At 40.4% G+C, this 27,924-nt stretch overlaps 1 protein-coding gene across 1 annotated transcript in view; it reads left to right on the plus strand.

The window, feature by feature from the left end:
* Positions 1-436: 436 nt before the first annotated feature.
* MYO7B (myosin VIIB) overlaps positions 437-27,924 on the plus strand; it is a 119,904-nt gene continuing 92,416 nt past the window's right edge. The window contains 9 exon segments of the mRNA XM_043993570.1: positions 437-454; positions 6,787-6,903; positions 9,099-9,251; positions 11,992-12,176; positions 17,253-17,374; positions 18,698-18,840; positions 20,937-21,050; positions 22,432-22,585; positions 25,977-26,053. Of these exon segments, the coding sequence (XP_043849505.1) occupies positions 437-454; positions 6,787-6,903; positions 9,099-9,251; positions 11,992-12,176; positions 17,253-17,374; positions 18,698-18,840; positions 20,937-21,050; positions 22,432-22,585; positions 25,977-26,053 (1,083 nt within the window).

Genomic DNA, 27,924 nt, shown 5'->3' on the forward strand with positions numbered 1-27,924 from the left:
GCCTATTCATATCCTTTGACTTTTTCTCAGTTGGGGGATGACTTGGATTCTTATAAATTTGATTTAGTTCCTGATATATTTTAGAAATGAGGCCTTTATCAGAAATACTGGCTAAATAAAGCATCCAATCAAAAACTTAGCTAGTCCTACTCTATTTAGCACTTAATCATACCTTGTTCCCACTACTCTTTAATTGTTTCAGCTGTCTCATCAACCAGAGTATAAATTCCTCAGGGGAAAATTCAGGTTTTACAATTTTTCAGTATCCCCATAGTGTAAACATTCGCTAAACACTTGTTTAATTAGGCTTATTGGAAATAGGTTCTTTTTTTTTTTTAAACTTTGGGTTCGGACTGAGTTGACTAGCATCAAGGTTTGTTTATAACATGTGTCTTCTCTCTTTGCAGACAGGCTGCATGTGGATAGTTGGTCCAAGATGCCAGTTTTCAGACAGGTAAGCAGCTGATCTTCCTGGATTCTAGGACAAAATGGAGGGGAAGTTATACAAGACCAAGTGAAATCCATTCCAAGCACAAGGGGAAAAGGAATAGATGCAGTAAAACCTTATTTGGGAGAGAATGAAGGCAAGAAAAATCTAGAGGGCAACACTGAAAGTTGATATCATCTGAACAGAATCAGTGGGGTCAGGCCATAGTTCTCCTTTCTTCCAGGTACCAATTAGTCCCTACTTTTCAGGGTTGTTGTGAGGCTTAAGTGAAATAAGGGTAGAATTTTTTTTTTCAGGGAAATGAGGGTTAAGTGACTTGCCCAGGGTCACACAGCTAGTAAGTGTCAAATGTCTGAGGTCACATTTGAACTCAGGTCCTCCTGAATCCAGGGCCAGTGCTTTATGCCACCTAGCTGCCCCCAAGGGTAGAAAATTTTTGCAAATTATAAAGCAGGATGGGTCTGTTGCTGTTGTTCTTATTGTTGCTCATTCCTATCCATGAAACTTCTCAAGAGAAAACCAGATGGTGAAAGTTAATCCTTGGGATATGGAAGGAAGATTATATACCAAACCAAATATTTGGCTCTACTACATCTTCCTTTCTGTGCCCAGTCCCCCCCACCCCCATAGTACTTCTTACTTTCTCAGCCAATATGCAGAAAGATCTCTTTGCTCTTCAGAGGGAAGGCCATAGAACTCTTCATTCAAAGTCCTACTTGAACACATCTTCTGCTGCCTACCCTCCAGCTCCATAGAACTTGGAGAGTACCTTCAAAGGACCATGCCCTTCCTGAAAGATCAAATGCCCAAAATAAAAAGAATAACATTCTTCTCCCTGTTTACAAAACCATGGTGAATACATATCTGTGAAATCCTGGTAACTATTCCTCAAAGGAGACCCAACAGAATTGTAGAAAATCCAGAGAAGGCCCAACAAAATGGTGAAAAGGATAGGGCAGCTGTTAGAAGAGGATGGACCAAAAGATACATTTTCTGTCTGAAAAAGACAGACGTATGATAGATGTCTACTAGGAGAGTGTGGTTTTGGGCTTTGTATCTCCTCCAGCACCTAGAAGAGTGTTTTATACATAGAAGGTGTTTAAAAATAACAGCTCACAGTTCTCTAGCTCTTAAAGGTTTATGATTTCCTCATAATAGCCCTGTGAAAACCATCACCTCTTTTTTGCAAATGAAGAAACAGAGTATCAGAAGGATAGTCACTTGCCTGGGGTCTCAAAGTTAAAATATGTCAGAGCCCCAACTTGAACTCAGGTCTCTCCAAGTTCAGCATAGTTTCACACAGCACTGAGCTACCTCTAAAGACATTTAATAAAATTTAGTTGAGTAGTGAATGAATGAAGGGCATAGGTAGGAAAAATTTAGATTTAGAGACCTTGTCCCAGAACAATAGAACTAAGGAGGGGACTGAAATAAGCCATTTTAGGAAAAATCCTACTTTGAAAAAGCAGGGAGTAAACATATAACACTTTACCTCAAGAGACATTAAGTCAATCAAGCATTTATTATGCACCTACTATGTGTCAGGCACTATGCTGGATGGCAAAGATACAAAGACAAAAATGAAACAGCTCTTGCCCTCAAGGAGCTTATATTTCACGGAGGAAGACAACATGTGGGGCAGCTAGGTGGCACAGTGGATAAAGCACCCACCCTGGATTCAGGAGGACTTGAGTTCAAATTTGGCCTCAGACACTTGACACTAGCTATGTGACCCTGGGCAAGTCACTTAACCCTCACTGCCTCACTTAAAAAAAAAAAAGAAAGAAAAAGAAAAGGAAGACAACATGTACAGACATAAGTATATACAAAGTATATGAAAAATAAGTCTAAAGTGATTTTGTGGGGAGGGCATCGGCCGGAGAAGAGATTAGAAAAAGCTTTGAAATAAAGTTTAGATCTTAAGGCACAAAGCAGATTCATTGAGGTATATGTTTGTGAATGTGTCTTATCTCCCCCATTAAAGTGTAAACTCCTTGAAGGTAGTGTTTATCTTTTCTGTCTTTCCTTGACTCCAGAACAACTAATAAAATGCTTTGTGCATAATTGATGTGCGAGAGATATTTATGGAATGGATGAATGTCAGACTTATAGTTGATAGTTGAGATAAAACAAAAAATATATGAAAATCCAAATTAGGCAACACTTTACCAAAATGTTCTTCATTGTTTAGGAAAGAAATATCACATTGGTATGCCTTTAAGGAACCATCTTTTCTGGTGAATTTAAGATAAATTTGATTCAGCCTCAAATTTGCAGGATTTCTCTATTGCATAAAAAACCACCTACAGAGAGCTGTTAAGAATACTTTACTAGTCACTAGTTTGGGAAAAAGTAAGGAATTACCAAGCTGCTAGCTGAGTTCTCTGTCCTCAGTGGTCTAGTGTGCCCTGTCCTACCCACTCTACTCCCTCCCAGGAATCTCCAGAAGGGGCAAGTGTTGTATAGAAAGAAACCGAGAGTCAGAATAACCAGGTTTTAGTTCTGGCTCCTGCCTCTGACTACCTGGGAGATCTTGGGCATGACTCAGATGTGGGTTTAATTTTCTTTCTCCTGTACATGAGGTGATTGGATTAAATGACTTGTAAGGTGGCTTCTGGCTCTAACATCCCATGATTCCATGATTTTCAGATATTCTCTTTGTGTTTCAAGGGCCATTGGACCAAATATCTAGATCTGGAGGGGACCTCTGAGGCAATTTGGTCCCGCTTTTTCATTTTACAAATGAGGAAACTGAGACCCAGGAGGGCTAAATGACTTGCCCAAGGTCATACAGACAGTGTCAGGTGGGATCTGACTCTATCTATGACTATATGACTCTGTGAACACATTATGTGACATTTGATAGAACTAAAGTTACAGTCTATACTGGAGATAATCTACAGGTTATCTATGTTCCCTATGCTTCCACCTTGACTACTAGTGAATGAAAAAGTTTCCTATAATTGAGAATCTTTTCCGATTCCAAGTATGCCCAGAAGGAAATAATTACTTAATTAGAAATTATTTGACTGATAGAGGGAATATTCTGTAGCAGTCCACCAATACGATGGTGTAGGTCAAGATCCTTAACTCATTGATGGCCTTCCGCTATGGCTGGGCTCTTCTCTTTTCCCACATAAAGAATGGGAGTCACCTTTACCTCCCTCACCTATTGAGGTTCAGACTGTACCTCATATCTGGGCAAACCCAAGACTGAATAAACAGCTTCTCTGAGTTCTTGCAAATGGATATTTCCTTAGATAAGGCCATTCTTTCCAATCCAAGTTGCTATCCTCTCTTCCTCCTTGACATCAGTCTCCCGCCACACCCACGTCCTCTGCTGGGAGCTGTCTTCCTTCAGATAAGGAGACAACTGCTTGAAGGAAGATTCTACCATCTGCCCACGGATGTGGCCTTCACAATTAACTGAAATGTTAATCTTTGAAATACCATGAAAGGGGGGGCAGCTAGGTGGCACAGTGGATAAAGCACTGACCCTGGATTCAGGAGGACCTGAGTTCAAATCTGGCCTCAGACACTTGACACTTACTAGCTGTGTGACCCTGGGCAAGTCACTTAACCCTCATTGCCCTGCAAAAAAAAAAAAAATACCATGAAAGGGAATAATACTATAAAGTTGCCATCTCTGGGGGTGTGCACAAAAGGAGAAACAAGGAAACCCACAGAAGGGCAGGTGAGACATTCAGATTTTGACAAAGAGGCAGCATCACAGAATCTCAGGGCTGGAAGGCACCTTCCAACTCTACCAGAAACTAGAATCCATTGTTAGAATGCAGTAGCAGGAGAGTTGATGTCAATTTAGAAAGAAGTTTCTAGGGGAGTTCCTCATAGACTGGATCCTCAATGCCATGGTGTTAACATTTTTTTATCAGCAATTTTGACTGAGGTAGGCCTCTCACATTTGCAGGTGGCACCAAAATGGGAAGAATACGTAACACATTGGCTATCAGAGAAGAGTTATTAAGAGATCTTGACAGGCTAGAATGTTGGGCCAAATATAATAAGATGAAATTGAAAAGGAAAAATTTTAAGTCCTTCCTACACTTTGGTTCAAAGGTCTAATGCATAAGTACAATATGGAGCAGATATGAATCAAATAATATAACTGTGAAAAAATATCTAGGGCTTTTCATGGACTACTAGTTCTGAATAAGTCAGTGTGGCCTGGCCATGAAAAAAGCCATGAAATTTGCATGAAAAGTGTCCAGAATAAGGGATATGATAGTCCAATTGCTCTGCACTAGTCAGACCCACATTCAAGATCTTGTGTTCTGTTCTTATTGACATTTTAAGGACATCAGCAAGCTGGACTAGTGGTATTGTGGCTAGAGGGCAGGATTAGATTTGGGAAGATCTTAGTTCAACTCTGTCTTAAGAGAATTACTAGTTATGTGAACTTGGCAGTCACTTAACTTTCTAAGCTTCAGTTTCCTCTCTATAATGGGGACGACAACAACATTAATTTCACAATGTTGTTGTGAGAATCAAATGAGATAAAATATGTAAAGTGTTTTGCCAACTTTAAAGTACTATATGAACACAAGCTATTATTATTATTACTCTTTTGGACTTATGATTTAATGGATGTAGGGAACTTCCACTGAGCAAACTCCTTCCACCAATGCAGGCGGATCAGTAATCATTCTATAACAAATTGAGACTTGCCTTGGTGATAAGATGTGACTTGCTCTATTTCACACAGTCATGTATATGAAATGTATGGAATATATGGAACCTGCATTTTAGGAGGATTTGTTGAAGGAACTGGGGATACTTAACCCAAAGAAAAGACTTTGTGAGGGAGGGGAAATTTATATCATTTCCCATCAATCTCTGCACCATGCTGAGCCTGAGTACTCCTTTCTCTGGAGAAGAATATACAATGTGGACAGATAAATAAAATATTTGGTAATTTGAGGAAGAAGAAAACCTTAAAAGCTGGAGGAATCAGGGAAAACTTCAAGAAAGAAGGAGCAATTGAGTTGAACCTTGGAGGAAGATAAGAATTCTGAGAATTAGAGCTGATGAGGAAGTGCATTTCAGGCAACAAGGCTAGGAATTCCAGCTCTCAAAATAAATTTAGTTGAAAGGAAGGGAGAAGACACTCTACCCCAGTTGAATGTGGTTGTTTTGAGACAAGGAATGATCTATACTACAAAGAATGAGTCTCAGTCCCCACAACCATTGGGAAGAGATGGGATGGAGCAAGTAGTAGGTGGAAGAAATGGTAGTGGAGAAAGTTGGGTCCAGGGAGAGGAGAAGTACCCTCAGAAGTGACACCAAAGGTAATGAGGCCAGTAAACTAGAGGACTATCATAGGGAGAACTTTCCCCCTTTTCCCCAATGATGGCACCCTGGGGTCACCTTTCTCTCCTTATATCTTTGTTAGGAATGGAGGGGGGTATTCAAATGTATGGAGGTAGGTGAAGGAATGTTGGAATCAGTGAACAAGTAGCTGTAGTTTGTCCAGAATCTAATGTGTGTGAAAGAATCACATGAGATAACCATGGAAAGACCATTCTATCTATCCAGGTAGTTGTATATCCCTTCTTTGAACCTCCTCTTGTCCCAAAGCTACCTAAAAACACATTGTTTTTTGTTATGCTCAGCATTCATTATCAACCATAGCTCATTCTGAGTCTTAGTACTCTCTTTCAAAATTCAATTTTATTTTTATTTTCAATTGGGTTTTAGTAGTATTAGTGTTATTTGTTAAGGACTGTGCAAAAATCATTCATTCATTCAACAATCATTTAGTGAAGGCCTACAATGTACAAATTGCTTCTTTGTATAATAGTTATTTGTATAAGTGTCTTCCCCCCCACACACACACACACTTATCCCCCTCCTCATCCTCGATGATGTATTGGCTATATCTTAGTTAAGTTTTCTGTTTCTTCCAGTGCCTAATATAGTAGGTCCTTTATGTTAGGGATAAAAGGAAGAACAAATAAGGCATAGGACTAGGGCTTGGGGGTGGATAGTTGATGGAGAAAAAGCTATAAAAATAATTTTAAAGTGAATTGAATTTGTACATGTTGAAGGTGTTTTAAAGAATTATGAGACAGTGTCCCTATCATCAAATAGCTTACAGTCTAATTGAGGAACAAAACCTAAATGTATCACAAGATAATTGGCAAGTAAAGGCAGTATATGTTAAATAGTGCCTACCATGGAAATTCAAAGGAGAGAGATGCCACTGTGCATGTGTGGTCCATCAAAAGATTCATGAAAGAGGTGAAATTTCAGTTAGACTTGAAGGATGGGTAAGATCTATACTTGTTCATTTTGTTCAGTTGTCACTTCTTCCTTTTTAGGGTGATCATGTGTGGGTGTGTTTGTCCTTCAACAAGGAATACGATGTCCCCATTGGTGCAGTTGTGAAGGATAACACCAACCCTAATAAAGTCTTGATAGAAGATGATGAGGGAAAGGTAAGTGCCTCTTATCACTGATTATTGCCAAAAGGAAACCTTTCCTGAAATAGGGACTCTTACCATACTCCAAAGAGGTTTCCTCTAAGATAGAGACCTTCTAATATGAAAAGGCTACTTTTCTAAGACATTGGTTCCAGATGCCAGAAAAGATGATGATAAAGGCAAAAATAAAGGCTAAGAGAGAAAAATTATAATGATGAAATCTTGAGTCCATATATTTTTAAATTAAAAAATTTAATCCAGAATAAATAGATGATAATTGAAAACTAATGTAGCAGCTCAGTGGCTCAGTTGAATAGAGTGCTAGGCCTGGAATCAGGAAGACCTGAGTTCAAATCCAACCTCAGACACATACTAGCTATGTGATGCTAGATAAGTCACTTAACCTCTGTTTGTCTTAATCTACTGGAGAAAGAAATGGCAAACCACACCAAAATCTTTGCCAATAAAACTGTATGGACAGTATGTATGCTGTGGTCCATGGGGTCATGAAAATTCCAACATACCTGAATGACTGAAGAACAACAAAAATTGGAAACTAATATTATAATAATGTATTTGAAAAAATACTTTTATTTTGGTGTAATCCTGGAAATTTGAAGGGCTGGGGAGTGGGAAGACATTGTTAAGGGAGGGACTTGGGCAAGAAGAATACATGAGAGGAGAGAACATGAGGGAGAAAAGAAAAATATGGGTGGAAGAAAGGAGGGTGCTTTAAGTGAAGGAAATTGTGATTAAGTGAAGGAAAAGTAAGATAGTGTGAGTGAAGAGGAAATTCTGAGGAAGAAAGAGGGGGCAAGAAGAAAAAGGCAAAGTGAAAAAAGTATAATAGGAGGAAAAAGGATGTGAAGAGGAAGAATATGAAGAGAAAGAAGAGGATGTAAGAAGGAAAAAGATGGGGAAACAGGATGAGGGAGAGAAAAATGGGAAGGTAAAATGTGGTATAAAAGTAGCAAAAAGTGAGGGGAGAAGGAAAATTGGGGGAAAGAATGACAGAAGGTTGGAAATGATAAGTCAAAGGATGGTTTGGGGGAGGCAAAAGAGAAAGAGCAAAGGAAAATTAAGAAGCGAGTAGATTATGGAAATGTGTGCTTTATTTAATAAATTAAAAATAAAATAGCTTTTAAAAAAGAAGTGGGTAGGTAAAGAAGGGCTCATAAGGAATAAATGAAGTGGGAAAGGAGACTATGAGGAATAAGAAGATGTGAGGGAAAAGGAGGAAGTAAAGACATAAATGAGGGTGTGAAGGGGGCGGCTAGGTGGCGCAGTGAATAAAGCACCGGCCCTGGATTCAGGAGTACCTGAGTTCAAATCTGGCCTCAGACACTTGACACTTACTAGCTGTGTGACCCTGGGCAAGTCACTTAACCCCCATTGCCCTGCAAAAAAAACAAAAACAAAAAACAAAAAACAAAACAAAACAAAAATAAATGAGGGTGTGAGAAAGAGGTTAAGAGAGATATGGTAGCATAAAAGTAGACAGGATAGGGCGGGGGGGGGGGGGGGGGGGGGGAAGGAAGTGAAGCAGATGAAGAATGTGTACTAACCATGGCCAGAAATTTCATGCTAATATTTAACTGATTACACATGCCAGGGTCATGATCCATAGGGACCAGTCAAGGCTTAGACACAGCATTGATTCCTGGATAGTGCCAGTTTTGTTCATCCTGTTCCCTCTAGCAGAGGATGAGGCTGAGGAACAGGTTTTGTGGCAAAGGGAATTAGAAAACAATGATACAATGAGCCCTAAATGTGTCATTGTCCACCTCCCCTGCCAGGCACTGCCCCTACTCTATGAAATCTGGTCTCATCATAGAGTTGAACAGTCCCTGGATCAAATGTTTTATATGATTTTAGGAAGGTGATTCTAACCTACAGCTGATTTTCAAGAGACTAGAGGTAGTTAGTAATTCCAAAGTCACAGGTAGAATTCCTGCACAGGCCAGCATATATTTGTGAAAGGGCATTATGACTACTGCCTACAGATGGACTGGCCCCCAATCCCTGCTCCAGATTGACCCCTGCTAATTCCCATTTACCTTTAGCCATAGGAGGAGTGGACAAGAAAGTGTGGCTAAGTTAGGACAAATCCATTTCCAAGGAAAACAGTGGATCAGTAGTATGAGTTCCATGGGTGCAAAGCACCTCATTTAGGACATTATAAACCCCTATTGCATCACTTTTCCCCCTAGGAATGCTGGATTGAAGCTCAGGACTTCAAATGCCTCCAACTCATGCACCCCACTTCAGCTGAGGGGGTGGAAGACATGATCTTACTGGGGGACCTGAACGAAGCTGGTATGGTGCACAACCTTCTCATCCGATACCAGGAGCACAAAATTTATGTGAGTCTCAAGGAATTGACCTCCACACAAGTAGCAGTACAATGTGAGCCCTTGCAATTCCAGGAAGCATAAGGATCAGAGATGTATTTATTAGGTGCTTACAATGTACGGAGCTCTATAGTGGTGCTGAGGATACAAATAGACCAGTGAGATGGTCCCTGTTGCCTTACACTCTAAGTGGCCATTTCATTACACATAAAAGAGGGTTCCAATCATGGCCAATGGAAAGGCCAGATGGTACTTGGGTTCTGGAAAAGAAAGCAGCAAAACAAATGGCAAAGTCGTGAGGATGGCATCCTGCCATGACTGCTGGTCCCCAAGCAAGAAGAGAGAGGATCTAAAGATCAGATTGGAGATGAGCTCTGGGATACCTGGAGGAACATGTCTTCTACTTCCTGTGTGCCCTCTCTCCTTCCTGAGACCAACCCAGTGCCCTAAATGGAATGGGCACTTAGTCTGTGCCTTTGGGTGAAAGAGCTCAGGTGTTGCTTCAGGGGGCCTGATGCCATCATTTATTGGGGTGGGCTTTTCCTTGGCCCTACCCTCCGACACGGATAAGGTCCTACCCTGGGATGTGTCCTGTGAACAGGTTGTTAAATAAGAAAAAAAAATTGTTCTCCCATTAATGTAAATCATTTCTGACAACCATCCTCTGCTACTGTCTAATGTATGTAATTTTTAAACTGTGAAGTTATATGGACCATTAAGTAATTGGTTTCAAGGGTTTGAAAGGCTTGATGAGTCCTTCAGACCTTTTCTGATTTGCAACCCGATGCCGAAAGCCTATTATCAAGCTTCGTCCCTTTAGCTTAAGGTTTTGTTCTGAAATGGGAAGGGGGCAGCTAGGTGGCGCAGTGGATAAAGCACCGGCCCTGGATTCAGGAGTACGTGAGTTCGGATCCGGCCTCAGACACTTAACACTTACTAGCTGTGTGACCCTGGGCAAGTCACTTAACCCCAATTGCCTCACTAAAAAACAAAAACAAAAACAAACAAACAAACAAAAAGAAATGGGAAGACCACATTCTAATCAGGATCTGAGAAACAGGTTTGGATAGGAAAGAGGAGGCAGAGGGCATTGGGGACCTGCATGCAATTGTGGTTATGGGGATGGAAAAAGTAAACTAGGTAAGGAAACAGGACATGAAACAGAGGAAGTAGGAGTCCCAAAGACAAACAACCAGTTTCTCAATTTTCCCTGTAAAGAATACTAAACCAATCCTAGGTAGTACATCTATCACCTGGGAGTTGCGCTGGTTCCCAAGGCATACTGCAGCCTTCCATTGCCAATAACAACCTTAGTACCAATATATGTTGAAATAATAATAACATCCCAATGCTCTGTCCTTTCTAGAAGTCCACGCTATTAAGGCAGGGAACTGGGCTGACGAGCATTCGTTGGAACAAAATAAGTGGTAGAATAGCAATGCTTCCTTCACATCCCCCCAACTCCCCTCCAAGCCCCAGTCCCAGCCCCATCTCCTCTTTTCTTTCCTTTTTACTTTACCTTTTGCCCCTGTCATTCCTTTTTTTTAATTAATAAAGTATTTTATTTTTTTTCCATTACATGTAAAGATAGTTCTCAACCTTTGTTTATACAAGCTTTACAATTTCAGATTTTTCTCCCTCCCTCCCCCCTCCCCTAGACAGCAGGTAATCTGATATAGGTTATATATCTATATATCTATATAGATATACATACACATAATAACATTAATCCTATTTCTGCATTAGTCATGTTATAAGAGAAAAAAATCAGAGCAATGATGGAAAACCTCAAAATAGAAAAAAAAACAACAGCATCAAAAACAAAAGAAATAGTATGGTTCATTTAGCATCTATACTCCGCAGTTCTTTTTTTTTTTTTTCCTGGATTTGGAGATCCTCTTCCATTACGAGTTCCCTGGAACTCTTCTGTGCCATTGCATTGGTGAGAAGAATATAGTCCATCACAGTAGATCAACACTCAATGTTGATGTTCTTCTAGTTCTGCTCATCTCACTCATCATCAGCCCACGCAAGACCCTCCAGGTTTCTCTGAACTCCTCCTGCTCATCATTTCTTATAGCACAATAGTATTCCATTGTATTCATATACCACAACTTGTCCAGCCATTCCCCAATTGATGGGCACCCCCTCAACTTCCAATTCTTTGCCACCATGTAAAGAGCAGCTATAAATATTTTTGTACATGTGGGTCCCTTTCCTCCTTCCATGATCTCTTTGGGAAAAAGACCCAAAAGTGGTATTTCTGGGTCAAAGGGTATGCACAGCTTTATCACCCTTTGGGCATAATTCCAAATTGCTCTCCAGAATGGCTGGATCAGTTCACAGCTCCACCAACAATGGATTAGTGTTCCAATTTTCCCACAGCTTCTCCAACATTTATTATTTTCCTTTTTTGTCATTTTAGCCAATCTGATAGGTGTCAGGTGGTACCTCAGAGTTGTTTTTATTTGCATCTCTCTAATCATTAGAGATTTAGAGCATTTTTTCATATGGGAATAGATAGCTTTGGTTTCTTCATCAGAAAACTGCCTGTTCATATCCTTTGACCATTTCTCAATTGGGGAATTGTCATTCCTTTTTATCTGAAAAGGGCTGGCCAATCCAGTTCCCCTGCCACAAGAGCATGACATATCATTAGCCTAAGCAGAATACTAGTGGGTAGCTATCTCAGGATTCACTTTTGTGGGACATGGTCCATGGACATGTCACAATTCCCTTTTCATTTCCACAGACTTACACCGGTTCCATCTTGGTGGCTGTGAACCCCTATCAGGTGCTGCCCATCTACACTATGGACCAGATCCAGCTGTACTACAACAGGCGGGTAGGGGAACTCCCCCCTCACATCTTTGCCATCGCAGACAGCTGCTATTTCAGCATGAAGAAAAACAAGAGAGACCAGTGCTGCATTATCAGGTATCACAGGAGGATTGGACTCCCACTTCTAGAAGTAGGACATGGGAGATCATAGGACAAAGAAGCCCAGGGTCAACCTTAGGAGAAGGCAGAGTAGGCAACTACCTGCATGGTGTGAAGTGAAGAACATCTCCAAATATCTCAGAGAATCTCAGAGTTACCGAGGTGAGAGGAACCTTAGAAGTGAGCTAGTTCAAAGGGTGCCAGAACAAGTCTTCTAAAATATTTCTATCAAGTGGTCATCTATTCTTTGCTTGAAGACTGGAAATAAAGTCTTCACTCTCCCCAGAGTAGCTCATTTCACTTTTAGATAGCTCTTATTGTTAGGAAGGTTTTCCCCTCTTGGATCAAGCCTACATTTTCTTCCTAATAACTTCCACCTATAACTCCTAGTTTAGGCCCCTGAGGCCAAGAAAAATAATTCTTTTTTTTTTTAAGATTTTTTTTTTAAATAGATGCAAGGCTATTTTTTTTTTTTTAGTGAGGCAATTGGGGTTAAGTGACTTGCTCAGGGTCACACAGCTAGTAAGTATTAAGTATCTGAGGCCGGATTTGAACTCAATAAAGAAGAAAAAAACAACCAAAAAGTAGAAACAGTATGATTCAATTTGCATTCAGAATCCACAGTTCTTTTTTCTGTATGTGGAGAACATTTTCCATCATGAGTTCTTTGAAACTGTTTTGGATCATTGCACTGATAAGAAGAGCCAAGTCTATCACAGTTGATCATCACACAATGTTGCTATTACTGTGTACAATGTTCTCCTGGTTCTGCTCACTTCACTCAGCATCAGTCCTCTTAAGTCTTACCAAGTTTTTCTGAAATCTGCCTGCTCATCATTTCTTACAGCACAATCCTATTACTTTTTTTTTCTTTTTTTTTTTTTTTAGTAAGGCAATTGAGGTTAAGTGACTTGCCCAGGTTCACACAGTTAGTAAGTGTTAAGTGTCTGAGGCCAGATTTGAACTCAGGTTCTCCTGAATCCAGGGCTGGTGCTCTATCCACTGTGCCACCTAGCCGCCCCCCTATTACTTTTTTATTCCTAGATGACATTACTCCCTTAATACAATCTAAACTTGCATTCTCTTTCATACTACTAATATTGAGCTTGCAGTCTATTAAAATCCCCGAATCTTTTTTTAGAAGAACTTCTGTCTAGCCATGCTTCCCCCATCATATTCTTATAAAGCAGATTTTTTTAAAACCCAAGAGTAAAACTTTACATTTATCCCTTGTCCCAATGTGCTGCAGCTGATGCCTGAAATTCAATCATCATTGTTTAATTCCCTTAGCTCTTAAAGACTTTTTATCTCCAAGAATCCCCATTCACATGCAAATACATATCCCAAATGTCCTTAAAGCATTATGGAAAAAGGAAAAGATGGCTTCATGTTCAAAGATACACTAATTATACAGTGATAGGTGGTCCTCTGGGCCTCTAAAGTGTTATTTATGATTCTGAAAAAAGATGGAAGAAACCTATACATCCAATGATTGGAGTCTGATCAGACTGTGGTATATCCACGTATGGAATGCTGTAATGCAATTTACAACAAATAATACCAGGAATAGAAAGAAATATAGAAAGGTGTATGAAATCATTCAAGTTAAAGAAAGCAGAGCCAGAGAGAGTTTATACAATGTCTATGATGGTATAAAAAGTAAAGATAAAAGCAGTTATAAGGTTGAATGAACCTTTGTTCACTTAATAAACAAAGACCTAGAGAAAACAAAACATAATAAAAGGGTAAGGTGTAATAGATAAGGCTCTTTTATTTGGTTTTTTTTGGGGGGGGGAGGGGTTGGTGAGGCAATTGGGGTTAAGTAACTTGCCCAGGGTCACACAGCTAGTGTTACATGTCTGAGGCTGGATTTGAACTCAGGTCCTCCTGACTCCAGAGCTAGTGCTCTATTCACTGTGCCACCTAGCTGCCCCTATAAGCCTCTTTTAAAAAGCATAATGGGGGGGGGCAGCTAGGTGGCGAAGTGGATAAATCACCAGCCCTGGATTCAGGACGACCTGAGTTTAAATCCAGCCTCAGACACTTGACACTTACTAGCTGTGTGACCTGGGCCAGTCACTTAAACCTCATTGCCCTGTTCCCCCCCCAAAAGCATAATGAGTGGTTAACGTAAGTTTGATTGTGTTATTGGGTGTTTTGTTTTGTTTTTTTTTAGTGAGTCAATTAGGGTTAAGTGACTTGCCCAGGGTCACACAGCTAGTGTTAAGTGTCTGAAGCCAGATTTGAACTCAGAGACTCCTGACTCCAGGGCCGGTGCTCTATCCACTGCGCCACCTAGCTGCCCCAATTGTGTTATTGTTTAAAATCAAGTTCAATTGAATAAAGGTTATTAAGTCACCTACTCCATTCAAGGCACTGTGCTAGGCCCTGTGGATGAAAATAGAAAACCAAAAAAAAAGTCCTTTCCCTCAAGAAGTTTACATTCTGCTTGGGAGTGGTTTACTACAAGTACCTAGATAAATTCAAGTTATATAACAATAGCTAGCATTTATATAGTATTTTAATGTTTGCAAAACCCTTTACAAATATCTCATTTGATATAATAACCTTGGGAGGTAGATGCAATTATTATCTCCATTTTACAGATAGGGAAATTAAGACACAGAGAGGTTACTTGCCTTACTAGGGTCACAACTAGCAAGTGTCTAGCAATTCAGATTTGAACTCAGGTCTTCCTGACTCCATACCCAGTTCTCTATCCTCTGCACTACCTAGCTGCTTTTATATATGGAAGTAATTCAACATAAACCAGTTCTAAGTGAGATGGATGCAAATGCCTAGGAGAGTCAAGAAAGACCTAATTTAAGAGGTGGCCGTGATTTGAAACAAACTGGGGATTCTCAGCAGTGTCAGAGAAGGAAGGACATTCCAGAAACAGAGCCTGTACAAAAGCACAAAGATAGGTGATGGAATTTAAGTACAGGGCAACGCTGAGGAAGCCAGTTTGTGTAGAGAATATGTGAAGGGGAGGGCATGAGTTCAAAATAAATTACCTTTCTAAAATAATATAAAAATAATGGCTAACATTTATATTTGTGCCAGGAACTCTGCTAACTCTGTATAATTACCATCTCATTAGATCCTCATAACATCCCTGGGAGATAGATAGTATTATAATTACCATTTGACAGATGAGGGAACTGAGGCAGAAAGAAGTTAAGTGATTTGACCAGGGTCATGTAGCTAGTTGGTATCTGAATCCAGATTCGAACTCATATTCTCCTGACTCCAGGCCCAGCATTATTAGCTGCTTGTACTAAACTGCCAGCTAAGAACATGATCCCCCAAAATAGGATACAGATACAGAATAAATGTCTCGTGGCATTTAAAAAGTTCAAGAGACATAATTTCTGGATAATTAGTCATTTTATTAATAATGCCAACTTTTTTTCTTTGGGGCAAGGCAATGAGGGTTAAGTGACTTGCCCAGGGTCATACAGCTAGTAAGTGTCAAGTGTCTGAGGCTAGATTTGAATTCAAATCCTCCTGAATCTAGGGCCAGTGCTTTATCACTGCGCACCTTACTGCTAACATTTAATAAAAGACGTCAATGGTACATTCAAATGCCAAAAACAAATCATGGCAGCAGCCTCATGGCTTATATGCTGTGGAGCCACCCCATGAAAGAAAGAAAGAAAGAGAGGGAGAGAGGAAGGAAGGAAGGAAAGAAGGAAGAAATAAATTGAGGTTAAACTCCAAATGCAGAGTTCATTAGTTTTCTCTCTGGAGGTAGATTGCATTTTTTCATCAAGAGTTCTGTAATGTTTAAAATCTAGATTGTGTGATCGCCTTAAATTAAAAAGCTTCAGTACCAGTCTTTGGGCATTAAACATTTATTAAAAGCATACAGGTATTCACATGGAGTTCAGAAAGTTAAGAAAAGGTCTATCTAGCCTAGAATTCCAGCCTGGTTGGGTTCTTCCTGAAGTCCTCCAGGAGCCTGCTTTAATCAGGAACTCTCAGCAAGTTGATTGTGGAAGCTTTTTATAAGTCTGGAATAGAGGCGGTCCTTACACACTGCTTCAAGCTGATTGGTTGGCATCATCCGAAACCAATGGTGGTTTTGAAGGTGTTCTCAAGTTGAGTTCACAGTCTAGCTTCTGAGAACAATACCTTTTTAAGGGCTAGCCAGGTGTGATTACAATCCAGTTAACTTGAAGTAGGCTAATCAGCAGTCAATCACTCTCACTTGATTCAATCAGTCTAGATTGATCTCCAGGTGGGTCCTTAAGTATCTGCTAAATCCCATTATTTCATCACAGTTCTTCAGAATTGTCTAGGATCATTGTATTGATCAGAGTAGCCAAGTATTTCATAGCTGATGACCATTACAACAATGCTGCTATTGTACGCAATGACTTTTGGGTTCTTCTCGCTTCACTTTGCATCAGTTCATGTAAGTTTTGCCATGTTTTTTCCCCCTGAAATCACCCCCTTCATCATTTCCCATAGCATAATAAAATTCCATTACAATCTGCCAGAACTTGTTCAACAATCCCCTAACTGATGAATATTGCTTCAATTTCCAGTTCTTTGACACCACAAAAAGCTGCTATAAATATCTTTGTACATATAGATCTTTTTGCTTTTTCTTTGATCTCTTTGGGATACAGACATAGTAGTGGTATTGATGGATCAAAAGGCATTTACCCCTCATTGACCTCAGGATCATGGATGCTAGGAGCTAGAAGAAACCACAGAGGCCATCTGGTCCATTTTACAGATGAAAATCTAAACTCCAGGGACATTAATCTTCAAGATCTACTCAAGCTCTTACATTCTACTGCTTTAATAGATGTGAAAGTTATTTGACCACCATAAAAACTTTCTACAAATTATTATTGTCAGTCAGTCAATAAACATTTACTGAGTGCCTACTGTGTGTCAGGCTCTGTGTTACGTGTTTCTGTCAGACATGAAAAAATAGCACGTGACTTCATATCTTTTTTTTTTCAGCTGTAAAATGAGGGATTAGAAGAGATGATTCCTTCCAACTCTAAATCCTATGAGCCTGTGTGACTGACTTTGTGTTTGAATTTTGGTTCTTTTTAGTGGTGAATCAGGAGCAGGGAAGACAGAGACAACCAAACTGATACTTCAATTCTTAGCCATCATTAGTGGACAGCATTCTTCTATTGAGCAGCAGGTCCTGGAAGCCAACCCCATTCTAGAAGGTAAGTGGATCACTAGCCATTCTTTAGAAGGTGGGTCTCTCCTTTGACTATCCCTTCTCCAATCAATCAATTGACTAAGCAGCCATGTGGTAGGTGCTGGGGATAAAAAGATAAAAATAAAATTACCCTATTGTGGAGGGGAGGGAGAGGAGAAACAACATGTAAATATAAACAAAATAAATGCAAGTTAATGTGGGGTGAGCACTGGCAGCTGGGTCAGGCTTCATGTAGAAGGTGGTGGTAGAAGTCAAGTTTTGAATGAAATGGAAGATTCTAAGAAGTGGCAGCAGTGAGGAGGAAGAGCATCCAGGCATAGGAGACAGCCAGGGCAAAGGCATGGAGGCAGGAGACAAGGTGTCAGGTATGAGGAAAAGTGAGCAGATCAGTCTCTTTGGACCCAAACTTGGAGCCCTTAGGTTTAGAATTGCCTCACCTTTATTGCTGAAGCAATGTAGTCTGCACAGTGTGGTCTGAGGTCCACTTGTGGTCCATTTGTGGTCCACGAGGATTCCTCAGTGGTCCAAAGTCTGCTCTTGAATGGAAATATAGGATGTTATACAATGTTTGAGTGATCTCAGAAATTCCAAGGGAAAAAGAGACACATCCCACATGGGGACATTCCTCTGAGGGACTTTTTTGTTGTTGTTAGAAACCTACCAACCATATAGTTCAAGTTCATTGGGCAGATTCATTATGTTGCTTACCCTGATGCTACCTTAGATGATGATGATGACGATGGCTAGCACTTACATAGTGTTTTTAGGCTTACAAGGAAATTTACATATGCCAATCCAGTTGATCCTTACAACAATCCTAGGAGGTAGGTACTATTATTGCCCTATTTTACAGATGAGGAAATTAAGACACAGGTTAAATGACTTGCCTAGGATCACACAGCTAATAAGTCTGAGGCAAGATTTATTTCTTTTTTTTCGGAGCAATGAGGGTTAAGTGACTTGCCCAGGGTCACACAGCTAGTGTTAAGTGTCTGAAGCTGGATTTGAACTTAGGACCTCCTAAATCCAGGGTCAGAGCTTTATCCACTAGGCCACCTAGCTGCCCTGAGGCAAGATTTAAACTCAGGTCTTCCAAGTCCCACTGAGATTGGTAGAGAGAAATGTGGATCCCACAATTACTCACTTTCTGTTCATGGGGAGGGATGGCATGCGATGCTAAAATCTGACCCCCTAGTCCCACCATGCACGCCCTCCTCTACTCTTCCTCCTACTCTGCTGAGAACCTGTGGTGCCAGTCTGTCTAATGGATAAGAAATCATGCCTCTTCCCCTTTCCTGACCTCCTTTGATACCGTTTTCTTGCTCAGCCTTTGGCAATGCCAAGACAGTTCGAAATGACAACTCAAGCCGCTTTGGGAAATACATTGAAATCCACTTCAATAAAAATGGAGTGATTGAAGGAGCCCAGATAGAACATTTCCTGCTGGAGAAGTCCCGGGTGTGCCGACAGGTAAGTCCTTGTCACATGGGAGATCGTTTTGGGCAGCAAAGGTCATACCCAGTGAAGTGGAGAAGTAATTGTTGTTTGTCTTCAGTGTTCCTCCACATCTCCTTTTTAGTACCCCCACTACCCTGGCACCCGGCCCCTGATTCATCTAGACCTCCCCTACTGGATGACATCCTTTGCTCCAGCTCTTTTCTTCTTTTCTCCCTGAGTCAAAATGAATTCATCGTATGCCTGTAGGCAAGTCAGGCAGCTGTCTAGGGCACACCAGTTAAGGGGAAACAGTCAGATACACTTTGAATATTACTTATTACTTTGTATAAACTCACATACTTCAAATGCCAGAAAATTCTATTCTACGTGCCAGGCCATGGTGTTGGGTTGCAACAAAGACTCTAAACCCCTAGTTCAAGAATGGAAATTTCCAGAGGTTGTATTAGGTCACACAAATCTTGTGGCCCAAAGCCTCATTCATATCCCAGGACTCAGCTCCATGACAAGTCTTTTAAATACTGACCAGATAAACCATTGTAGTCTCTACTAATATGTTAGTTATTGTATTAACCTCCCCAGGCAGGAATGGGTTTACTCCTTTATTTTAGGAAAAAGATGTGAGTGTTCCATCTACATACATACATAGATCATGGACCTCAAGATCAGGCCTTATGAGGAGAGGCTGAAGGAAATGGAGATAGCCCAGGAAAGAGACCATATAGAAAGAGACATGAGACCATCTTCAAGTAGTTAAAGGATTGTCATCATGTGGAACCAGTATATTGTAGAAGAGAGAGTCTTGTTCATACATGGGTTCAACTCAATGGAAGTTCTTGCCAACTCTGAGATTCAATGATTCTTTGATTCTGTGAAAGACCCAGAATGTGTATTGGTGCTTCTTTTCTTTTTCTTTCTTTCCTTTCTTCTTTCCTTCCTCCCTCCTCTTTCTTTCTTTGTTCCTTCCTTCCTTTCTTCTTTCTTCTCTCCCCTCCCTCCCTCTTTCCTTCCTTCCTTCCTTCCTTCCTTCCTTCCTTCCTTCCTTCCTTCCTTCCTTCCTTCCTTCCTTCCTTCCTTCCTTCCTTCCTTCCTTCCTTCCTTCCTTCCCAGACTGGAAGTACAGTGACTATTCATGAGCCCAATACTACTGCTGTTCAACATGAAACCTTTAGTCTATTCCACCTCCCACCTGGATTGGTTTGCCCTTCCTTAAAAAGTCTGGCACTCGGGGCAGCTAGGTGGCGCAGTGGATAGAGCACCGGCCCTGGAGTCAGGAGTACCTGAGTTCAAATCCGGCCTCAGACACTTAACACTTACTAGATGTGTGACCCTAGGCAAGTCACTTAACCCCAATTGCCTCACTAAAAAAAAAAAAGAAAAAAAAAAGTCTGGCACCAATCCCACCCCCTTCCCAGGGGCTCCCTATATTGGTACCAGATTTAGTATGGCTACCTGATTGACTTTCACTTTACTGAAGCCCAGAACTCCAGAAATCAAGCTATTTTCAGCCTCCCCTAATAACAGGGATTACAAATATGCACCACCACCCATAGCCCAGAATCTATTATTTAGAAAAGTTATGTTCTAGTTTGGGATCATGTACCTAAGTTTCGAGGTCAGTGTCAGATAGGACAACCATAATTTCACCAAGTGATCCCTTGCAGTGTTCCATCAGAGACAGAATCTTCTGCTGAATAGACCATAGGGATGCTCCAATGTGGCAGTCCTCTCAACATTTTTACACTTCCACAAATCATCCAAAAATAACGACTTTGTAAAACAGACTTTTAATGACTTGAGAACTCTGATCCATGCAATGGGCAACCAGCACTCTAGATGACTGATGAAGATTGCTACCCTCCTCATGACAGAAAGGGGAGGGATTCAGGGTGGAGAATGAGATAGACATTTTGGAAAATGGACAATGCAGGAATTTTCTTTGCTTGGCCATGCAGATTTATTATAAGGATTTTGTTATTGGGGGATGGTGGAAGGGAGAGAAAATAAATTCTTGTTAGTTGAAAATTGAAATTTAAAACATTCTCATGTTCTCATGGACCCTACTAAGTTCTGATGAATTGTATCTCTCTCTTCCATTTTGCTCCTCCCAGGCCCCAGAAGAGAGGAACTACCACATCTTTTACTGCATGCTAATGGGGATGAATGAGGAGCAAAAGAAGCTACTAAGTTTGGGGACAGTCTCTGAATACAACTACCTCACCATGGTAAGGAACATTATTCCCTAGCTGTCTCTTTACCAACCCCATCTCTACCTTATTTCTACCATTCCCATCATTCCTTTCACCCTCTTGTTCAGGTTTCTAAAGGCCTTAGCATAGATGGAAAGAAGCCATCTCTGCGATATGATGTCAAATATAAAATGCCATTCAGAAAAGAACTCAAATTCTTTTGGTTCTGTCATGGATTAATTACCACACAGTAGCTAAAAGCCATCACCCAGGAGGAGACAACACATGGCCCAGAAAGAGCTACATCTGGGGTGGAACTTTGCCCCAGGGCGCTAATATTTAGAAGGTGCTAACAAATTGAAGTCTTTCAGCAGCTAGAAAGAACTGAGTTTGATACTTAACAAGAATAACTACAAAGATCTCAGATAACCATTATCTGTCAAACTAATGTATTCATATGTCCCAAACTAACATCCTAACATGCACTGGCCTGTTAGTGCCTTGGGTTCCATGCCACAGAGTCTTCCCAGCCCTGGCTACCATCACCAGGAGCCTACCCCATCCACAGGTCCTTTCCTACTCTGCAGTGTTTGAGAACCTGTTTCATGCTGTTTGCCCCTAAGAATATTTTGGGCTGATTTTCTCAAACACGGAAATTGTAGACTATGCCTCAGACCCCCAAATCCTAAAACAATTTCCAAGGACCCTTTTCTCCCATTCCCTACCATTTGCATTTCCTAAATGCCACCTTAAATGTGCATAGGGCTTGATATGTTTAAAAGCATTTTCAAATGTTATATTATTGGGGGCAGCTAGGTGGTGCAGTGGATAAAGCACTGTCCCTGGATTCAGGAGGACCTGAGTTCAAATCCAGCCTCAGACATTTGACACTTGACACTTACTAGCTGTGTGACCCTGGACAAGTTACTTAACCCTCATTGCCCTTCCAAAAAAAAAAAAAAAGTTATATTATTGTATTCTCAATGTACTCCTGAAAAGGAAGGACTATAGCATCCATTTGACTTGAGAGTAAATTGCCCCAGGGAGCATAAATGCCTTTCTAAGGTCATACAATGAATCATCATCATCATCTTTTCTCCTCCTCCTCCTCTTCCTTCTCTTTCTTGTTCTTGTTCTTCTCCTCCTTCTCCTTATTCTTTCTCCTTCTCCTTCTTCTCTTTCTCCTTACTCTTTTTTCTCTTCTCCTCCCTTCTCTTTAGGTGCCCCACCCTAAGTTCTGTCAAACTGACACACAGAGTTTGCATGATATCCATTTCCTTTCTGAGTTCCTTGCTAAGCTGAGAATCATTGTATCATTGGGATGATATTGTGTCGTTATGCATAAGTCATTGACACAGGCAGGGGTGCCCATTCAAGGGCCAATTGACACTCATGCCACGTCCTCCTACTTCCCTAGGGGGGCTGCACATCCTGTGAGGGTCAAAATGATGTAAAGGATTATGCCTCCCTTCGCTCCGCTATGAAAGTTCTTATGTTCTCTGATTCTGAAAACTGGGATATTAGCAAATTGTTGGCAGCTATTCTTCACCTGGGTAACGTGGAGTTTTCAGGTAAGTCTGGCTCTTTTTAAATCTAAGTGGCACAGTGCAGAGAGCTTGGATCTAGAGTCAGGAAGACCTGAGTGTGAATCTTAACTTAGACACTTCCTAGATGTGTGGTTCTGGACAACTCACTTAACTTCTCAGTGCCTGGGTTTCCTTAAAATGAGAGATTGGACTTGATGACATTTAAGTTCCTTTCCAACTTGAAATCTATGATCCTATGATCCTAATGTATTGAAGAAAGCTCTGGGCTTGTCATCAGGAGACCTAGTCTTGATATCATGTCCCTTTTTAATTATTTTCTATTTATCTTGTATATAACTTGTTTGTATTTGTTGTTATAACTTGTCTTTCCTATTAGATTGTGAGCTTTTTGAAAGCAGGGACTGTCTTTTGCCTTTCTTTGTATCTCAAGCAATTGGCACTGTGCCTGGCACATATTAGGTACTTAATAAATGTTTATTGACTAACCTGCTGATTTTGACCTAATTAGGTAGGTAAGAAATATATTCTTGGAATGATTAGGAAAAAAACATAGGGCAGTAATAGATAATGAATAAACTGAAAATGAGCAGGCACTAAAATAGATGATAGAAAAAGGATGAGTAGTCAAAAAGAGAACTCAACAAAGGCTAGAATGAGCAGAGAACACTTCATAGAGGAGATGAAACTTAGATTTAAGGCAGCTAGGTGGTGCAGTGAATGGAGTGGTGGACTTGGAGTCAGGAAGCCCTGAATTCATATCCTGCCTTAGACATTTATTAGCTGTGTGATCCTTTAGATTATAAGCTCCTTGAAGCCAGGGATTGTCTTTTGCCTCTTTATATCCCCGGTGCTTAGCACAGTAGCTGGCACATTTGTTCTTAATAAATGTGCTTAATAAATGTTCATTGAGGGGACAGCTAGGTGGCACAGTGGATAAAGCACTGGCTCTGGATTCAAGAGGACCTGAGTTCAAATCTGGCCTCAGACACTTGACACTTACTAGCTGTGTGACCCTGGGCAAGTCACTTAATCCTCATTGCCCTGTAAAAAAAAAAAAAATGTTGATTGATTGGTTCACCCTAGCCAACTCCTCTAACTCTTTTAGCCTTAGGTGTCCTCATCTGTAAAATAGGAGTAATAATAGCACCTACCTTACAGGGTTGTTGCAAGGTTCAAATTAGATAACAGATATAAAGGGCTTTGAAAACCTTAATACACTATATAAATATTAGTATTGTTGTTGTTCTTGTTGAGTCATTTCAGTCATGTCCAGCTCTTTGTGACCCCATTTGGGGTTTTCTTGGCAAAGATCCTAGAGTGGTTTGCTATTTCCTTCTCCAGCTCCTTCTCCAGATAAGGAAACTGAGACAAACAGGGTTAAGTGACTTGCCCAGGATCACACAGCTAGTAAGCATCTGAGGCAAGTCTTCCTGACTCCAGGCCTGGCACTCTATCCACTGTATCACCAAGCTTGTTTATGTCCTCTGCTTTTATTACTAGGTCTTAAATGTGAAAGTAGGATCTGGGTAAGTAGAGGAGTGGGAAGATTGCATGTAGGCCTAAGTGGGTCAGAAAGGTTTAAGCAGAAGTGTGGAGATTGGAACAAGTATAGTACATGAAGAGGATAGGGAGAATGCTCAACTGGCATGTTATGTATCAGGCAGCCCTAGAAGATAATATTGAGTGGATAAAGAGCTAGGTGGAACAGTGGATAGAGTGCTGGATCTGGAGTCAGGAAGACTCATCTTAATGAGTTCAAATATGGTCTCAGACACTTATCAGCTGTGTGATCCTGGGCAAGTCACTCAATCTTGTTTGACTCAGTTTTTTCATCTGTAAAATGAACTGGAGAAGAAAATGGCAAACCACTCCAGTATTTTTTTTTTTTGTAGTGAGGCAATTGGGGTTAAGTGACTTGCCCAGGGTCACACAGCTAGTAAGTGTTAAGTGTCTGAGGCCGGATTTGAACTCAGATACTCCTGAATCCAGGGTCGATGCTTTATCCACTGCATCACCTAGCTGCCCCACCACTCCAGTATTCTTACCAAGAAAAGCCCAAATGGAGTCACAAAGAGTTGGACATGATCAAAAAAACAACTCAACAACAACAAAAAGGAACCTTTGACATAAAATATCAGTGTGACTAAGTTGCATGTGGGCAAAATCTCATAAGTGCTCTTTTAAAAAATGGTGTTTTTTCTATTATCAGCTAAGGAGATTGGAATTTTAAGTATGACAATATGACCCTGGAGTAGGCCTAGTACTGACTGACTTTGACCTTTTGTAGATACCCTGCCCTTACAGTTAATGAAATTCCAGAGATGGTTTCCATAGTATATAATCCCTTCTGAAACATAGGCTTGGTCTACTCTTAGCATATTTATCAATCTTCCTGGGCAGGAGATCTAATCCAGCAGTTCTCAAAGTGGGGTCAATGGGTCCTGAGAGTTCCCAAGACACTTTTAGGGAGTTTTTGAGGTCAAAACTATTTTCATAATATACTTAAATGTTATTTCCTATTAAAATACTCCTCCCTTCTTCAACCATATTATCTGTGTGAGCCTGGATTGTCTTCATATACTTAGACCTAAACAATATATTATACACAATAAATTGAATGCAGAAGCATCCTTTTTTTAAGCCATACATTAGAGATTTGCAAAAATATGCAAAACAATGCTATTCTTCTACTATTTTTTGGTTTTGAAATATATAGTTATTTTCGCTGAAATGTTATTTTGTTAACATGTAATGAATGGGTTTATTGTGATTTTTAATGAATGAAATATTTTAAAATTTTCTCAGTTTTAATTTTTAAAACAGTAAATATCAATAGATATAACTTACACAAAGAAAAGCTCTTTGGGGTCCTCAATAATTTGAAAGAGTATAATGGGGTCCTAAAATGAAAAAGCTTGAGAATTACTAGGAAACTGCTGTTTCTTTCACATCCTGTTTTTCATTCTGACACACTTGAAACTACCCTCGCCCAATACCATCCGTAGAAACCAATATCCTCATTTTGTCCCCTGTCTGCTCAGTTGCTTCAGACTTTTCCTTCTCCAATGTTCCAAAACCTTCTCTCCCCACTGGAAAATTCTCTCATTCCTTAATCTCATTGGAAGAAAGGCATCACAGAGGAAAGGGGACTGTTAAACATTCACAATGAAGGTTCCGGCAGCTACTAACATCCAAATATGCTACCTCTCCCAGAGGTCTTTGCTTTTCAAAGAGATGACATTTAAGGACTCTTGTCCTAACCCCGAAGATATAATAATTTTCCACAGGGAGATTTCAGGCCAGTTAAAAAGGTTTTTTGTGGGGAGGGTGCCCTGTTCCCTTCAAATCTCAGAGTAAGAGGCTTCCTTCTCTAAGCCAACCTTTCTCACAGATATTTATTATTTTTGACTTCTAGCTGCTATTTCTGATAATCTGGACTGCTCCGAAGTCAAGGAGACCCCACATTTTCTAGCTGCAGTTAAGTTACTGGAGGTAAGTTCTGGCATCCATTTTTATGAGAATGTGCTCATGATTCAAGTCTCTGGGCTGATAGATCCTCCCACATGTGTTTCTCTTTTCAGTCCTGCTGCTTCCCCCTTCATCCCGGCTTCTCTTATCACCCTCTGTGCACTGAGCTACTGTGATTTCCTAACTATTCTAGGAATAGCCCTGGTCCCTTCTGTAGCAAGAATGAGCAAGAACTCCTGACATCAGCTTAGCTTGATTTTAGCAAAATGGTGGAGTTGTCAACATTTGTCATTGATGTTCTTCCCATTCTGTTTCCCATGCCCTTCCCTTCCCCCCCCCCATTCATGTCCTTCACTTTCAGACATTTCTCATCCTCATGGTGCCTCGTAGCTGCCCATGTGTCCACTGCGGTGCCCTTACCCGTTACTTCATGTTCTGAATCTGTCCTGCCCCCACAATGAAACTTCTCCTCCTCACTTCCCCTCCAACACTTTCACAGCTTTGGGAGGAGCTGTGCTATAGTGGTGTAATAGCAACAATAATAGTAGACAGCACTTATTAAGCACCAACTACATGCCAATAACTGTGCTAAGCACTTTGCATATATTATTTCATCTCATCTTCACAACAACCCTAGGAAGTAGGTGCTATTATTATTCACATTTTGCAGTTGAAGAAACTGAGGCAGGCAAAAGTTAAGTGACTTGCCCAGGGTCACACAGCTAAGGAGTTAATGTCTAATAATGTTATCATTAACAGATGATGTCTGGAACAATGCATTTTATTTATTTATTTTTAATGCAAATGTTTTTATAGGAATGAATTTGTTTTGACCCAGCAGTACTCTCTTTCTTTTTTTGACAGGGGGAGGGGGCAATGAGGGTTAAGTGACTTGGCCAGGGTCACACAGCTAGTGTCAAGTGTCTCAGGACAAATTTGAACTCAGGTCCTCCTGAATCCAGTGCCATTGCTTTATCCACTGCACCACCTAGCTGCCCCATCCCAGTAGTACTTTCTAACTACTCTTCACCTTATACCAAAAACAGTTAAACAAAACCATCTAATAATGAGACCATGACTGATAATACATAGTACTTTCTACCTTTGAAGTTTTCTGATTGTTACTGAAAGGGAGACTGTATGCATCAACTTTGACAGCATGGAACCAATGTTGTTCATTTTATTTGACATAAGTTCTGATGTTTTCTGAAGTTTTATCTTTATGTACATATTTGTGCTCATTATGTATATTGTTCTTTTGGCTCTGCTTTCTCCATTCAGCCTCATTTCATCCTCCCCTTCTTCTCTGAATTTTCTATATTAGTCATATTTTCTACAATTATGTTCCATTACTTCACAGTGGTGGCCATTCCCCAATTGCTGGGAATATATTTTATTTCCAGAGTTTTGTTAGTAGAGGTAAAGCTGCTTTGATTCTCTCCCTACTCATCTCTATCTCCTGCCCTCCCTGGTTTCTGACAAGTTTCAGCTAAAATCTCACCTTCCATGAAGGGCATTTTCCAATCTCTCTTAAGGCTAGTATCTTCCCTCTAGCCAAGGAAGGCACTGATATTAAGAGTTTATTATAGGGGCAGCTAGGTGGTGCAGTGGATAAAGCACTGGCCCTGGATTCAGGAAGACCTGAGTTCAAGTCCGGCCTCAGATACTTGACACTAGCTGTGTGACCCTGGGCAAGTCACTTAACCCCCATTACCCCAGGAAAAAAATACAAAAACAAACAAACAAAAAGTTTATTATAAAAAAAGAATTTATTCTCTCCAATTCATCCTGTATGTATCTTCTTTGTACATAGTTGTTTCCATGCCATCTCTCACATTAAACTGAGCTTCTTGAGAATGGGGTTTTTGCTTTCATTTGTATGATCAACACTTAGC

This window comes from Dromiciops gliroides, chromosome 3, assembly GCF_019393635.1.
Source record: "Dromiciops gliroides isolate mDroGli1 chromosome 3, mDroGli1.pri, whole genome shotgun sequence".
Lineage (NCBI taxonomy): Eukaryota > Metazoa > Chordata > Mammalia > Microbiotheria > Microbiotheriidae > Dromiciops > Dromiciops gliroides.